The sequence below is a fragment of the Athene cunicularia genome (genome assembly GCF_003259725.1).
Source record: "Athene cunicularia isolate RWA chromosome 3 unlocalized genomic scaffold, athCun1 chr3_part1, whole genome shotgun sequence".
Lineage (NCBI taxonomy): Eukaryota > Metazoa > Chordata > Aves > Strigiformes > Strigidae > Athene > Athene cunicularia.
The window spans coordinates 49,674,127-49,691,884 of NW_020799097.1; the positions used below are offsets into that span (position 1 = coordinate 49,674,127).

Consider the following 17,758-nt stretch of genomic DNA (forward strand, 5'->3'; position numbering starts at 1 on the left):
TGTGTATAAGAGACAGGTGAAAAGCTCTCAAGGCAGAGTCCTGTCTGCAGAGCAGTAATGAAACAGATGTGATTCCTGTATGTTGCCTTAACACTAGTTTAGCAGAAGCTTTCCAGCTTCTTGGTTGTGACTGCAGCAAAGGTGGCAGTTGGTGATTTTGGGGTCGTTAACTTTAGTGCAGTTTTAACCTCCACGAGTTTGGTGTCGATGTAGGTCTTGAACAACTATTAGTTGGAAATACTTTTTAAGACAAACAGTAATTAACCATTACAGCAAAGCGTTATAGGAAATGGTTAATTCTCCATCTCTTAAATCTTCAGAACGTATTTTCTTCAAAATATGCTGTAATCGAGCACAACTCTTGAGTGTAGTTTAGGGGTAACTAGATAAATTTATCTTCCTTTATAATTTGAAAGGTCAGTATTGTCTTCTGGACTTAAATCTCCATGAATGGAAACTATTTCTAATCATTCCTATGAGGGAGTGGTTTGCAGCATACATACAGCACAAAGATTAAAGGTGAGGTGTTTTTTTTCCATTGTCAGTCTCCTGAATGCTTGTTTTGCCTTTGTTTCCAGAATTAATAATAGACATTTTCTCATGTATGGTATGTGAGTGACCCTCTAGTGAGGTGATTATTGTAATATGAAGCATGACTTACCTTTTGCAATAAAAGGAGTTCAGTTCCATTTGCTTTATCTTTGCTTCTTTAGCTGGATATTATCAATCTGTCATGGTTTTTCTTTTTCATACCATTAGAAGTCTACAATTCTGATTGTGTGTTTAAAAGATGTTTAGTTCAAGGGCAGTAAGAGATCTTGCAGACTAAATCTGAATTAATCTGTGGAAGTACAATACTTTTCTCTCCCAGAAGTGAATAATGGTAAATTCACATGCAATCTTTTTGCCTTACTTGAAAACTCACAGATTTATAAATTCAAAGACGTTAGTTTCTACAGTCATGGAAAGATAGCAAAGGTGAAATTCATGTCAGGGAAGCCCAGGTTCTTTTCCTAGGCCCTGAAATATGGGGGAGACAAGGACCTGCTAAGGATTTTTGTCATGGTAATTGTCTTCTGACAGATTTTAGATGTCATAGTTGAAAACCTTACATAGTGAAATCCAACTACTTAAGGAAAAAATAAGGATTATTAGGGTGAGTGGTGTTTATCTCTGTTACCCTTCCATGCTCTCAACCTCCTGGCTGTTGTCAAGATCACAACCCAGCTTCCATTTCAGATTGTCTTCTTACATAAGCCTTGTGCGTGCCTCAGCTGTGACTGTTGCTTTCAAAGTGGTGTCACTGAAACTCGCATGCCTTTTTCCTGTGTCATCTCGGACATCAGTTCTAAGTGGGAGTAGGAAAACTTGATAAAATAGTGATTAGTTTTTCAATTTACTGGTCTTTTCCAGAGCAGAAAGTCCCTGGAGTTAACACTTTTTATATTTTTATGTAGGCACTTATTTTTGCAGTGGTAAATTAATGCCAGTTACTGAAGGTGTTTTAAGTTCCCCACTTGAAAAGTAATTTTCATAATTTCAGATTGACATTTTCATCAGCCATTTATACTTTAAGGTTTTTTTGGCTTTTATGAGTTTTCCCCTTTGAATTTCTCCAAGGCAGGACTTTTTTTTTGCATATCACTACATCTTCACTGCAGCTTGGTCTGTGATCCTTGGATAGGCAAGCTGAAAGGCAAATGCAAGCAGCTAATTTTATGTCCTGAAATAAAGTGAGATTGCACTTAAATATGTATGTTTTAGGAAAAAGATTTAGTAAAAAGTTGCAACCTGGTGGCAACTCTTAAAGAAGCGCAGAATGTCAGACTAGATGTGGTAATGTCCAACACTGACCTGCATGCTAGAGGCCGAAAAAATAGGTTATGAATAAATTCGTGTCTGTAGTTTTATACTGTTTAGTGTAAAACTATGTGAATAATGAATTGAGACTGCACTTTATGTAGTGTTCCAAATGTAACTATAGAAGAGATTGAAGGTGCTTTTTCTGTGTGTGACAAAGATTTCATAAGGGAGCTAATAAAAATTGAATAACAGTTGATGTAATACAAATATTAGATAATGAAACAGGAAGAGATAAATTAAAACCCATCCTTTGCATTATGGAGGTGAAGGCTGTAGGACTGCGATTAATGTGCTGAATCATAAGTGTTTACTACTCTTACATCAAGGAAACTACTGTTAAATTATGGAAGATAGTTGCCTGGTATTCCTCTGCTATGTATTAAAATTTCTGAAGTTTAATTTTCCTCATCAGCTTGGGAATAGATTACTATGGAAGCGTAGTTGTGTGAATGATTATGTGAATGATTTTTCAATCTACCCCACAAAACATGGGTTGGAATGGAAGACTCCAATTTTTTCTGCCTCTTAGGACAGTTTCACTTGAATACCTGTCTTCTGTTGACTTACCTCCAAAACCACCTACACACTTTTTAAGAGCATATGCCATTGTTTTGCAGGTAAAAGTTTTGAGTTTATCACTTACCAGTTACTGAGTGTCTCCTGGTAGTGTATTATAGTGTACTTCCCATCGTACTTAAATCCCAGTGTTCAATATTATTTTAGGAGAGCAGTAAGGAATTTGTCCCATGACACCCTCTGTCATCACTTGTGCATAATCTCCATCTCTGCCATGTGTTAATGATGTATTTTCTTCCACTCCCATGTGTAGGTACATGTAATCTGAGACAAAAACCATGCTTCTGAGCAGTCCTACTGGTGTGCTTTGTCCATGGCCAGGAAGGTCATGAGCCACAAACCCTTTCTTATTCCTAAATCACCCTTTATTTTCTCCAGTCTTGGGGGAAGCAGTAGAAACTGGTGGCTTTGTAGGTATAAGGGCCATTGGCTGTCCCTCACATTGGAGGTCTTGGAGCCATCAAGCTCTACGTGTTGTGAAGGCACAGATAGTTTTGAGGTACAGATCACAGGACTGAGGTTGACTTTATGTGTAAGTGAAATGATTGAAAACAAGATTAAAGTTTACAATTTTTAGATTATTAATTGATTTCACTGCCTTAATTACAGTTATTAAGGTAACTGTGTAAATATGGTTTTCTGTGTATCTGGAGATAGCTATGTGCTTTTCTTTATTCTTCTCTAAAGGTTTTACTCAAATTTTTGCAATAACAGACTTTGAACTCGACTCTCTTTATATGATCTCTTTAGGGATGAGCTAATTACTTTTAATTCATAGCAGTAACTCAGTTCCTTCAGGGCAGGAGAATTTGGTGTAATTATTGGCTGCAGATGTAAATGGTGGCTGTCTTGCTTTGGGAAACTAAGGTGTTACTTGCAGTAAATAAACATAATTTGATCTAATTATTCAGTCTTATCCTCTTTTATAACTATATTCATTTTATGCTTCTTACAAGAATTTAAAACTTTTCATGTGCCTATTACAACTTCTCTGTGGGCTGTGACCCATGGTTTGACAAACAGTCCTTTAAATCATCTTCCATTCTGCAATTTAGTTCATACTTGTCATGAAATAGGATGTAAAAATTGGAAAGTGTGTTCCAGGTCAGACTGTACCAATATTGAATAGAATGGGATTTTTAAATCTGTGCTTATATTGCCCCTCATATATATACATTGGAGTACTTGTGGCTTTTTTTTTTCATTTTATTTTTCCTCTGATAGTGTTATGATGATATCTCGCTGTCAGTTTGTGATCCGTTGTAGTCCCTAGATCCTTTTCTGTAGAGCTACTCTTTAGCTGGTCATTCTCCTTCTTCAGTTATTTATTTCCCCTAAGCACCATACTTTGTCCCTGTTGAATTGCTTCCTATTTGTATTAGAGTCTTTGTCCAGTTTATCAGAATTGCTTTGCTTCCCAGCGTGTGTGCGGCCCCCTCCTGACTTCTCCTTACCTGTGTTCCCAGTCCATGTACTTCATTTTATCATATGCAGGTCGTGAATGGAAATTCTGGATTGCACCAAGCTGACATTCTGAGCCTGCTCTGAAACTCTTACTGCAAATATACACCTAGTTTAACTGTAGTAATTATTCATTACATATGTTTTTTCTAGCTCTTTTTATACCTTCTCAAAAGTAATTTCATTTGCAACTTAGTTTCCTGCTTTATATATGAGGATGCTATGTGACTCAATGACAAAACAGTTACTGCAATGAAGGTATTTTTCCTCTGCCCACCAAGCATGTTACCTGATCAGAGAGGTAGACTTGTTGATTTCATCCTGTTCCTGGGGAGCTGGTGTTGCCTTTTATTTCTTATGTTGTTATCTTGTTAGGTGCTTTATTAAACAAGCAAACCAACAAACAAAACCCAAACCCCACCTGCTTGTACTAGTTCCAGTATTTTTGAGTGTTTTGAAGTTATGTTGACTGACCATGAACTTCTTTCTGAAGACAAATTATTTCATTTTCCTTGTGTTTTGGAACCTCACCTGCTTTCAGTGAGGCCTCAAAGAAAGCTGTTAAGAGGCCATAGTCTTGCTTAGGAAACTTACCTAAAGCATTTAGGGATGGAATTACTTAGATCTCACCATGTTAAAAATATATAACTATGTAGCCTGTGCTATGCATTTTTCCTACTCAGATCCTTTTCTTTTACTATTGCTACAAAATGTGTTAACCATATTTCCATATTTCAGATTTCTGATCTTACCAAGTTAGCAAGCCTTCTTTGTAATCTGTATGTTCTTTCCTTTCCTAGCTATATCTCTTTTTTTTTTTTTTTTTTTAATATAATTAAACAGAATGCCTGCTTGGGCATAGCTTTGTCTCTTCTAGGCAGAAGATAATGCCAGCAGACAGGTCTGTGGCATCACAAGGTCTCACAGCTATTGCCTTGCTTACTGTGGTCTTTGCCTCTTTAAACTTGCTTACAAAACTCCTATTTTGGTCTCCTGTTATATGGCTTTTAAATTCTTTCTGTCTAGTTCAGCCCAACTCTCTCCAAAGGATTAACCTATTCAGAGAAATGCACTTTGATTGGATTTTTAAATGGTTTTGAGCCAATATGCGGGGAAAAAAAAAGTCAAAACTCCTTTGCAGCAGCTCATCCAAATCTTACCAGTTCTCCAACTGGGCTTTTTAGTGTGTATGTTTGTTAATAATAAGATTGAAAGTCAAAACATAATACTGAAGGTGTTTACTACTAAAGTTAGAAGTTGATTTAATGAAAAACGACAGGGTAACATACTCTAGTGGTTGTATAAGTAAGTAATGTATATATGTATTTGTGTAAACTATTAAGAAAGTGTGGTGTTCAGGAACATAAGAGGATGCTTTTCAAAACTTCTCTGTTAGTAATCTGCTTTTTGTTTTACAGCATACACAGCTCAGGCAGCTGAGAAGACAGTCCCTGGTACTCCTACAGATGCTAATGCCAGAGCCTTATTGGTTTGCAGTGGACCTTTAGAACATTATGACTTTCTGATTAAGCAAGAAGAACTGAGGAATGATGATCAACAAAGAAGAGTTGTGCAGCACCTGCAGAAGTTGCATGAGCGCCTTAGGGGCTACAGCATCAGTTCAAAAAATCTTCTCTCAAAGGTGAGGTTTATAATGATAAAAATATTTCTTTGCATTTATAGTTGCTTGTAAGAATGTGCTTGAAAATATATAAATTTTTATCATTAACATGACTCTTACTTTTGCAGCTGGGTATTTGCAGATTATTATTTGTGTTTGGAGTTCTGTTCGTTCTTTTTTGGTTTGTAAAATTCCAGAGATACTCTAGAAGCAACCAAATAAAATATTATTTAAATAATTCTGTAAGAAAATCTGATCTGATTTTGGTTGTGTCCACTGTCTGATTTCCCAAAATGTCATTTGGTTATAAGAGAGGGGCCTAGACCAGATTTTAACTCTCAAGCACTGATATAACACGTGTGTTTGGGTCACGCATACTGAACATTGGTGTTTTGTGTTCTAACAGATCTTCCATGAATATAAGTGAAATTAGTCATCAGAGTCTATGTAATCCAAGCTAAAAATTCAGCTTTGCAAAACATAATATTGATCAGACATGACTTTTTTTTTTTTTAAAAAAAAGTCCATTCTTTCCAGTGTTGTTAGTCTCCAGCTGAGGTAAGGAGAGAGGGCAGGTGTGATCTGCACCCCAGTTCTGTTTTGAGGGGCATTACAGCTCCTTTTCAGAGTATTAACAAAAATTCAGACATACCTGTGTTGCACAGTGCCTTAGCAACCATCGCACCTTAGTATTAGTAATGCTAAAAGCCTGCTGTTGCAGCTCTGTCACTTTTCCCTGAAGCTGTTGAAGCAGTGTTTTCCAGAGCCTCTGTGGCAGTATTTTTCATGTCTTGTTCTCATGCCCTTATTTTCAGATTGTTGATCTTGTGGCCTTGCACCTGCAAATCTTGATAACGTTGTTATGGCAGATTCTCATGGGAAGCAACTAGAACTGGTGTGAGACTCCCCCCTCAGCTTTCCTTCCCTCTTGTTTTGAAGATTTGAGTTTATATCCCAGAAAACCAAACAGTGCCCAGCAAAGTAGACAAGACCTTTAATTACTTGGTAAATATTAGGCAATCATAGATTTGCACAGGAACTGAACAACCAGTGAATATGCTTCATTTACACCTAATTAACATACTCCAGGCAGCTTAAATAGTCATAAACATGGTGAGGGGAAACAACAAGAAGATGGCATTTGAGTCTGATAAAAGTATAGTGCTGGGAAAAAAGCATGGTAAAATATTCATTGCTGCCATCATCTTTACTATTCCTGCCTGCACTGGAGAGATAGCTCCCTACTCCTAAGAGGAGGATTTTTGAAAGCTGTCACCACTCTTTCCAGCCAGCCACTGAATGTTTTTCTTTTTCCTTCTTTTTCTTTTGCACTGCTTCTGGTTTTGTGGGGGTTTTTTTTGTGGTTTTTTTTTTTGTCAGAAGGAACTTTCTCATTTACAGTCAAGGTATGCCATTAGGTGCAGACCTTGCTAATAAATCTCCATGTCAGCCTTTCTAACTCTACTGAGCTTGTTACCTAACCATATACTCCCCATTACAACCCCAGTTTCTCCTATTACCTGGCTCAAATTTTGATTGTGTGACAAGCTTAAGTGATCTAGCATGAGATCAGGGGAGCCAAAGCCTACAGGGCTCAAATGCCTCTAAATGACATGCTGTCCTCTGCTGAAGGCACCAAATGACGTTACCACTCTAAAGCTCTTGAGATGTGTATTAGCTTAAAGGCATGAAGAAAGTAGAGAAGAGAATGTTGGTATGGGAACTAGTATAACACCTGTAAATAGCCTGTGTTATACCTATAAATGTGCCTATTTGAAATAGGCAAGTGTAGCTGGGTGCAGAGCATTAGGACACATGCTTGCCTATCAGACTGCCACCAACATCCCTTGAATGATTTAAATTCATATATATAGCTGGAGATCATGTATTTGCTAATCATATGCTTGACTGGAAATGCCATAAATGTTTCCTTGCCTCCTCATGAAAGGAAGCAGGCTAAACACCTAGGAAGGGGTTCTTTTTTTATTGAGATGCAGTGTGAAGAAACCTGAATGTGAAGTAATTCCATGGAACAGAAGTCAGGCACTCTGGAGGGAAAAACATGAGAGTGGTAAAGTACAGGAAGCAAGATGCTAAGGCAAGACTGCTCCTAGAGGGCAATGAGAGTGTCTTTGGAAGTTCTGTTCTAGAAGCAGTTGAACTGATCATCCTTATGGGTTCCTTCCAACTTGAGATACTCTGTAACCCAGCTTTAAAAACAGGGTTTGGCCACACAATCCCCTGAAGTCCCTGCCAACCTAAAACATTCAATGATTCTAGCTCTGATTGTGGGAATTGGAGCCAAACAATGGTTTGGGGTATATTTTTGACTGCTCTGGCTGGTGGGTCAGATCATCACATTACTTACCTTTTTACTTTCAGGTTTTCTTTAATTAAAATGTTTAAAACCACAAAACCAGTGTAAAAAAATATAGCTATAGTCTGAAAACTGTATGTTTATGGTAATTTAAAACAATTTTTATTGTATGTGGGTGTGTGCCTGTGGATCCATGTTGGCTTGATGCCTTTGTAGGCTAACTCTTGAGTCTAAACCAGCCTCCTGATTCAATTTGGGCAAGTACCAAATAAAAAAAAAAATAGACATTTCCTCTTTCAATAATGATTGTTTCTTATCTTTGGTCTCCAAAGCAATATGGCAGTGTGCCTGAATGAGAACTGCTTTTGTGTAAGTGTAAGGAAATCAAGCTGGAATCAGCTTGCCAAACTACCTCTGTAAGGGTAGTCTTGCAGGCCAGAGTTTTGTATCTTGAGGATGGTGGATGTGAAAAGTTTGGGGTTTTGTTTTTTTCATCAGTCTGGGTTTCTTTTTAAGCTTTGGTGTTGGGCTCGTAATCTTTTAAATTACTTACCTCAAAGTTGTCTTGAAATAGAGACTGTAAAAGAGAAGGCCACTCAAAAGGAAGCCCCTGCATTATCTTTCAGACATACTGCTAGACTTTTATTCGTTTTCATTCTTTAGAAAGAATGTTATGATGAAGGTGTTCATCTTACTGTCAAACCTGAGGATCAGTAGGCTAAAGCATTTTGATCTTTTCTGGTAAGCTGTTTTGGATATTCAGTTCTAAAAGGGCTGCCGTTGAGAATAGTTTTGAGAGCTGACTTGTGTTAACTGGAGTGCCCTGAGTCATTACAGTTGTTAGAGCAGGTGTTTTGTAATGGCTTTGTAGATAGAGCATTATGTCGATTTGCTATTTACTGTTTCTTTGATTGTGAAGCATGAATAGGGAATAAAGTCTCTACTGCAGAGAACAAATCCCAATCTTATTCTATTTAGGAAATTGTGATGCTACTCTGTCCCTGTATAACAGAGCTAATCGCAGTAAAGCCAGACGGACTGACTCTTCCTTAAAGAAAAAGTCAAATGCCATTTTTTAGGTTGAGCATGTGGTTTTCACTAGTTCCTGTAAAGCAATACTCTTTTTCATTTAACATCGCTTTAATTCCATGCTTTAATTTTAATCCAGCTTTTAAAAACTGCTGCATGGCTCACCGATACTAATGCCACAGTCAGTGACAAGTGGCTGTAGAACTACTTGCTATTGCGATGTGTTGTTGCAGTTTAAGGTTCTTCTTCTAAAGCTTGATATCTCTGTGGAAGTCTTAAGATTGATAACCAGGTTGAACACTATAGTGCTGTGCCATACATCAAAACCCCAGAAAAGGGAGAGAACAGTGAGTTTTGTGTAAACCTGTTAAAAGCCTGATAGTAGTTAGTGTAATTAAGTCAAATCATGATTCAAGATGGAAAAAGATGTCACAGCAACTTTGTTGCTCTTCAGCTATCTTTGAGAAAGTTATTTGCCCGCTCAAACAGACCTCCTTTTGAGATAAAATGAAGCCAAATAAAGTATGGTTTGAATTCTAGTGCAGGCCAGATTTTGCTTTGGCAAAGTTGTAATCAACCTCCTTAATGAAGGTTTTTCCCCAGAATAAGAGTCACATCTGTGAATAGGTAGTTGGTAAAATCAGAGTCATCAAGCCCTGTACCAGCTGTAGACAGTGTCACCATATGCTTGTCATATGTCTGCATCTGTCAAGGAGTTTTCTAAATAAGCAAAATACATATTTTTCTATGATGGACTTTAAGGGTAGGGATGCTGTTGCAAGCTTGTCTCACTTTTTAAGAGTAGAACTAAGTCTCTTAGTGCCAAGAAGAGGTGGTGAGTACTGCTCTCTGGAATTGGCCTGGGTTTAATAGGATTTGTGTAGGCTTATGAGCAGCAGTAGTTCACGTAACTAGTAGAAGGCATCTCCAGGAAGTACTACTGCTGCAGGGTGCAGGTAAAGCCTGTATTCATGGATAGCTCATTGGCACTCTCCTCCCATGAAGGCCTGGTACTTTATAACGTGGAATATGCTAGGAAGTGAAAGATAAACCTTATGCTATAAATGTTAATCGTTTATCATAAAAACAACTTAGCATTGGTTTTGCTTAATGATTTATATTTAATGAGTTTTAATAGATATAAATGAAACAAATGGATGTATTTTAAATTAATTAAGGACTTTTGGAAATTAGTTAAGCACTTTAATTTTTTTCACATAGTAGTTTGTTGATTGACTTTTTGCTTTTTCAGGAGGTTTCTAGCAACTTGACTAACCTACTTTTTAGTATGAAATTTACTGTATTGAAAAGAATCTACTGGTAGGTTTTAGAAATAAAAAATAGTGGTACTCGGCATTTCAAGCATGCTCATTTTTCCTGGCTCTGTCATTGAAGAGAATGTGGTTGAGAGGTTGCAGTGAAGAAAAGGGAAAAAAGAGAGAGAGAGAGAGAGAGAAGTCTTTCTCTGTCAGCCTCTTCTGTAGTCTGATATTCCTTATTTTATTGCCTGTTTTCTTCTGTGATAGAATTTCAGAAGCCTTTTCTAAAATAAGTTATTCCAGAAATAGAAACTTCTTGCACTTCTGAACCATTACAAGAATGGTTTGCTTTGGTTTTAGGTTTGTTCTTCATTTGTCACTTTTTATCTAAATAGTTTTATTGACTAAAAATATGGTGAAAGTAGGATTAGGGAACAAATATATCAGATAAAATAGAAGCATTTCAGTGTTTATTCAAGAGACTTGCATTACCTCGCAGGCCAGAGCTTTTTGAAATCAGTAGTCGGTGGGGAGGGGGTACATGACATTAGCCATTTCCTTTCTGATAATAAAACTCTTGAGTTTTTTACGATGTAGGTTTTTTGCGGCATCAGCATAGAATGAATTTGAGGGGGAAAAAAACAGTCTTACTGAAAACCAAGTAGGCTTCTGTTTTTCAAAATTATTACTCAAATTTGAACAATGACTTTGATCTTCAACTTGGTGAAAGCATGGCCTTGTATGCTGAGATATTTTGAGATCCTCTGAATTGAAGTTCAGGGCCATAAGGGTTTGCATAGACGTTTGAGATCTCTAGCTTTTCAAAATAATACCGATTGGGACATCTTAAGAGTTGTTGAGTTGCTGTACTAATGACTTGAAATAAGCTCAATTATAAGTGAGGTCATGTTTTGAAAAGAGGTATGAACAATAGTAAACACCATTCAAGGCCTTGAAAATGTCTACAGCTACAACAACAACCAAAAAGGAGGCCTGTAAGTGTAGGAGAAAGAGGCAGTTTTGTTAGTGTCAAAAAAAAAAAAAAAAAAAAAAAAAAAAAAAAAAAATCTGCTGTTGGAGACTTGTCTCTTGAATTTTGCATATTTTAATTAACTACCTTAGTACTGTCATGCATCTTCACTTAAAAGTTTTTCAAATCAGAGTGTAAATATTCCCAGAAAATGAGTGGCTTGCTTCTGGTGTCTGAGGTGGGGAGCATGGGAGAAGGTGGGAGGACATCACACATTATTAAAGTTATTTAGTAAAGAATAGAAAGTTGTCAGAATGAGGGAGCTGTTTTGACCAATATAATTTCTTAGATGAGGTAGGATGTTGATTGATGAAAAGTGAAGTTTAAACAAGAAAGAAAAATGGGATGTGGTAGAATTAGAGCAAGACAAGCAGTTTTGAAACAGAAATGTGTAAAACATTTTTAGTAGAGGAGACAAGTCATTTAATCTGGGGGCACTAATGTGTGTGTCCTCTTCTGGAATTGTAAATATTTCAGCAGATGAATGATTTTCAAAGGAAGGTCTAAGTCAAGTGATCTATAAAAGAAAGGAAGGCTCCTGCTATGTCATGTCCTGATGATGATGAAACTTGGTGAAGCACTTAAGTTATGTTTTCTTAAATTATTGCAAAGAATATGATGGGAGTTAAGAAACTTGGAGGACTCAAGGGATTTGATACATTTGTGGTGATGCCCTTGTTTGAAGGGGTGTGGTGAGCATTCAAAACATACCTCTAAGGATTTCAAAATTCTCCCCTTCAAACTCAAATTTTGTGCATCCCTTTAATATCTTTGGTTTTGTACTTCTTAAATATTAGCTTTAACATCCTTAAATCTTACCATTGTTGCAAAAGCAGATTTATTGTCAACCAATTGAACATTATTATACCGAGAGCCCAAATTGCCTCAGGATAATACGATAGTGAGGAGCAAGGAGAAGCTCATTTGTTTATTTTGATATCCTTATTTTAGGGTGACAGGAGGATCTTCTGCATTAGATTTCCCTCCTTCTTCTTCTTTTGGATTGTGTGTTTCAATAGAACCAAGATTAGTCTTCTGCTTTTTCATCCCCACGTACCACTGACTTTCTTGACTGCTTGCTGGCTTGCTGTGCTCTAAGTTGAACCAACAGCACTGAGGGGATTTTATCAGAAATCCTATTGGAAGTTGCTCTTATGCAACTTCCAGGTTTCAGAAGATGCATGAGAATAATATAATTAAAAAAAAAAAAAAAAGACAAAAAAATCCATTTTATGATCATGCAGAATAGCTTGAGACCAGTAGGACGTCTGAGTTTCAGTATTAAGTCAATTGATGTTTACTTTTTAAAAATAAAACATATATTAAAAAAACCACAACCTGAGAATAGAAAAAATGTAATTCTCAGTGTTATACAATACTTGACTAGACTGAGGAAGTGAGTAACCTAAAATTGTCAATAGTTTCACTTCTGGTAGAAGTATACATAAAATATTTCCTATAAACTACTTAAATTTTTGTCGTCTTTGAGAAATTATTCTGGCATTCGATTTGCTTTCAGAGATGATTAGCTTCAGCAAATGGTTTGGGTCTGCCACAGTATCTATCCATTTTTCTTTTAGCAATTAGGTATCACTCAAAAGCCACTGTCTTCACAAAACCAAATTCAGTTCTTTAGATCAACTAGCAGTTGATTTAGCCTTTTATGGAGCCTAATCCATTATATTTGTTTCCTTTAGCCAAAACCTTTTTCTGTAATATATTTTCTAAAAATCGTAAGTATTGGAGTGAGAATAAAATATGCCTAAAAAGATGAACTTCAAGATGGTTAAATGTAATTAATGAACACTGTGCTATTAAAAGGAAGGTATAAAAATGCAAGCATTACTACTTGTTCTGGTTCTATAACCTTGACAAAGACAGGTAAAGCAGTACTGCAAACACTGATTTGTTTTTTTAGCTTTGTGTCATTCCTTGTGAAACTGCAAATCACATTAATACAGCCATTTTATGTAATAAATTTAATGTGATAGTCTTTTATCTGTTTAATCTGAAATTAAAAATAAAGAAATCCTCTCTTGTTTGGATTTTTTTCAATTTCTCCTTTCTTCACTGTGTAACTTGGAACATCAGTAATTTTAATGAGTGCAAGCTCTTAAAAAGTACACACTGAAAAATGTTCGTCAATTAAATTGTCTTGCAGTGCTTTCAAAGCACTAGCAAATAGTTGCAGCCTTCTCTATTAATGGAACTGTTTCAGAACATCTGAAACCCTGTTCAGCCACAGATTGATGATACAAGTTTTTGATTATCCTATTAATACAGCTCTAAATTAAATCTATAAGTGGGTCTTATATAAGAGCTATGCTTGCATATTTTCTAATAAACTGGTACTATAGACCTGAGACATTATCCTTCTACCTTTTGGTCATATATTTCCTTTCATATTTAATTAGTGTTTTGCTACTGACTCCTCCATTTCTTTAACATGGCACTGTATTTTGAAAAGTGCTTTAGATTCAAGTTGTTTAGCAATTACCCAGCTCCAAATGAGACCACAGGGTTTCAATTTTAATTTTCCTGTGTTTTGGCTCAGGTCAGAGAACTCTGAAAGTGGAGCACTTTAAAATAACCAAATATTCTTCTGCAGTGTTTTGTGGATGTCAGTTCAGTTTCATGGATTTGATGAGAGTTTTAAGTTTTCAAGTTTTTCAGAACCTGTTTCTTTTTAAAGTTATACTCAGAAGTGGCTATGCACGATGCTGGGGAGAGGCGGACTGTCTCAAATTGAAAGTCTTGATGTTATTTCAAATTTTTCCATGAAAATATGTTTGAGTAAAATAGAATAAACTATCAGTTGTCATAACATATATCATGAGTAATATTAATAGATTAAGAATTCTGAAGCAGTATTCAAGATTAACTCACTTGAAAAAATGATTAATAAAAGACATACTTTGAAAATAACCTTTCATATATACGTACACACACACATGCATGTGTATATAGGTATATATTTTCACTGTGGCTCCACTGATTCTAATCATGTTTAAACCAGAGATAATTCTGCATTTCAGATTCCAGGTGGAGAGAAAGGAGACCTACAATGCACACTGGCTTTGCAATACTGATTTTCTAAATCCTAATGGTTTATATCTTAAACAGAGCTGCTTTAATAGGTACATAGTGCATATATCTAAATACTACAATGCTGCTTAATTTTATATCCTTTCTCCTAAGACTGTTTGTTCAAAGGGCTTAATGAGGAAAAGGATTTGTTTTGATGATGATGGATTGGGAAACATTTAATCATTTTATATGTGTTCTGGTAAAAAGACGTGTGCTAGGAGTGGAGATGAGAATATTTTCACAATTATCTGAAAAAAAAAAACCCACAACAAACCCTGCATGTGTGTTTGGCCTTTTTTGTAGAATTTGCACAAATACAGCATGAAGATTGCTTACTAATTCTGAACTAACGATCTATTCAGGGTCACACTTTACTAGGTAGGTAGTGCTGCTTTGGTGGTTAAGTGTAGCTATTTTTTTTACTTTGCCACAGCAATGTGCTTGCTTTTATTTTACCCTATATTCACATTTATTCTGTTTTTCTTGATTTGCAGCTCTTCGCAAAAAACAAACCCCCAAAAGGTCTTTATGTCTATGGAGATGTTGGTAAGTTTCAGTTGCATCAGTTCTAATGAAATTTTCTCTAAATGCAAGTTTATTCAAATTCTGAAGTGTCTAAAAGCTTTATATTTAGGTAGTGTTACTGTTTTAATGAATTAGATTAGTTTTTTTCCAGATTAGTTTTCTTCTATGTTATGATGTTATTTCATATGATTACAGTCTGATTCTGGAAGCTGTTGGATTGGACTACATTAGCATGTGTAGGTTTTTTTAAGCGTTATCCACTCACTGATATTTAATAACGCAGTTTAAGATTTTGGGAGGCAATTGAGGGGGCCGCAGACAGAATTTATATGTTCTAATTGCAACAATGCAGCATGAAAACATACTTGCTTCTCAAAAGGAAATTCTAAGGGTGTTTTCTGGATGTGTATGGAGCCATTTGTGTAACCTTTGAGACTTCTCTGTATGGATCAAAATTTTGAAGCAGAAAAATAACTGCTATTGTTCCAAGTTTTTGAACAGAAGATACAACTGTTCTTCACAAGCAGTGTGATTTTGTACTTACTCTGCAGAAGAGTACAGTTTCATTAGTTTAAAGCTAATGAACAGTCATTATTGTAATCAGTACATACTGTTCTTAAATTAACTACCTGTTTGGTGGCTTTTTTCTCTGTTTTGATATGAAGGCACAGGAAAGACAATGGTGATGGACATGTTCTACTCTCACTTAGAAGTAGAAAAGAAGAAGAGAGTCCATTTTCATGGCTTCATGCTAGATGTACACCAGAGTAAGTGCAGACACAGGTATTTACAAGAATTTTATGAAATGTGGTATCTATAAATCAGTCTGTCTCATTCTCATGTTCATATTCATCAGTGTAACTTTAAGTATTTAAGCAAAAAAAAGTAAAAAATAGGCGAGAAGTTAAAGGATTTTAGCATTGTTGTGTTATACCAGAGTAGATATTAATTGCATGTTATATCTCAAATATCTTTTCTCAAAGATTCTATATAACTGATTGTATAACACTTGGTTGTCTATTTAGGATTAAATCCTTAGTTAAATGTTTTCCAGTTGCCAGTTAGCTTACATACAATCTGAAGACGACAGTTGCCAAAACTGAAACAGTAAAGGTTAAATTCAGTCTGCATTTTCAATAAGCAATAACTGAATTTGGTATAAATGCCAAAGAGAATAAGAACTCTTCTGGTTGACAACCTTAGTAACACTATCAGTAATTTATAGGAAAAAATAATAGGAGGAAGTTCATCCTAAGTTTCAGAAAATTTTCTGACAGGGTGGATAAAGTACTTTGTTTTGATTAAGATACTGGTTTAGGTATTATAAATTTGCTTCTGTTTCTAAATTCTCTGAATTTAAAATACTGTGAAATTGTTAAATAATGCTGTAATTTACAAGTATTGTGACAGCTGCATTTTTATTGGGTAGCTTTCATCGATGTAAGCAACTTCTGCCACTTTTAGTGCCTTCTTTTTTTATCATTGTTGGGTCATTGTTGAGATTTTTTTGTTTCCATTTCTTGTCAGTTGTGCTTAATCTTAACAAAAGTAGCTTCTTACTGCAGGATCTTTGTTTTACAAATGTTTGCTTATAGTCAGATGAAATACAATCCATATGTCAGTGAAGTATGGATGTAACAATCTTACTTTGTGCCAGTATCATATTTGCATTTTAAAGTATAACCATGTTGCTATGTTGTTCTTTCAACTAAATGCATTCTGAGTATACCTTCAGAGCATGCAGCACAGAGAGCTGTGCCATTGTTTTGTAAACACCATAGGGGTTTTTCATACTTGGAGAGAGGATTAAGACAGAAAATGCCAAATTACAAAGTGAAACTGGAACTAAGGTCATGAATTGGAGCAAGATAAAACTCTAATTTATATCAGGTTTTAAAAGATAAAGTATAGGTGCATAGCATTAAAGGGTTCTCTGATATTTGTTTTACATATTTCTAAACAAAAAAATATGAATCACAGAATCTGCGAGATTTTAATAGTTGCCTGAATGTGGTTGAAAACTGTTTTGCCCTCTTGAAATTGAACTAAATGTGAAGATTTCTTGTTTTCACTGGACTGGGTTACTTTTTGTTTGATAGCTAAGTAATTTTGTTCTTCCTAAAAAAAAAAAGAAGTAAGAAATATCTATTGTTTTCTGTTTTATCAACTGAGGAATACATCGCCTTAAGCAGAGCTTGCCAAAAAGAAAGCAAGGATTTATGGCCAAATCATATGACCCGATTGCACCAGTAGCAGAGGAAATAAGTGAAGAGGCTGCTCTCTTATGTTTTGATGAATTTCAGGTAAGAAGTCAGAGATTACTCCTTGGCCTCAAGGGAAACATCATAAAATTATTTTTAAAGTATGAAAATTGTTATTGCTATTACAGTATTTAAATTACTGAACAGTAGTGAACTGTAGAAGTTGAAGATTAGAAGTCATTTCACAGTTTTGAAAATGGTAGTTTGTGGGGTTTTGTTTGGTTTTGGTTTTGTTGTTGTTGTTGGGTTTTTTTTGTGTTGGTGTGGTGTGTTGTTGTTTTTTTTTTTTTTCCCAGGAGGTAAGATGCAAGTCAGCAATGTAAGTCCCCTTATGGTGCTTTCATTTACCAATCTGGTTACTGGTTATACAAGGGTGTATCAGAGTTGAGTGGGAGGCTCATGAGCACTTCAGGACAGGGACCATCATCCTATACTGAGTCTGTACAGTGCCTGGGTGGATAGTCACCTGATACTTGCTTGGCATGCCTGGTCTTTGCTGTAGTTCATAGAATGGAACAGAATTGACTCAGTGTGATTAAGAACATGGAAATAACATGTCAAATTCAACCTAAACTCTAGGAAAGAGTTATTTGAGCCATTGGTATGGCAGTGCCAGATCAGATCAATGTAACTAACATTTTAAGAAACTTCTGTTGAATGAAATGTGAAAATTTAAAAATAAACTCAAAATGATCTTTGCCCAAGATAACTTGGTTGATTCATTTGTTT

The 17,758-nt window shown here is 35.7% G+C and overlaps 1 protein-coding gene across 1 annotated transcript in view; it reads left to right on the forward strand.

Moving 5' to 3' along the window:
• The first annotated feature begins 4,182 nt into the window (after positions 1-4,182).
• The window catches only part of AFG1L (AFG1 like ATPase), a 60,838-nt gene continuing 47,262 nt past the window's right edge, over positions 4,183-17,758 (forward strand). The window contains exons 1-5 of the mRNA XM_026844177.1: positions 4,183-4,201; positions 5,319-5,542; positions 14,738-14,789; positions 15,434-15,535; positions 16,941-17,071. Coding sequence (XP_026699978.1) covers positions 4,183-4,201; positions 5,319-5,542; positions 14,738-14,789; positions 15,434-15,535; positions 16,941-17,071 — 528 coding nt within the window. The remainder of the gene's footprint in view (positions 4,202-5,318; positions 5,543-14,737; positions 14,790-15,433; positions 15,536-16,940; positions 17,072-17,758) is intronic.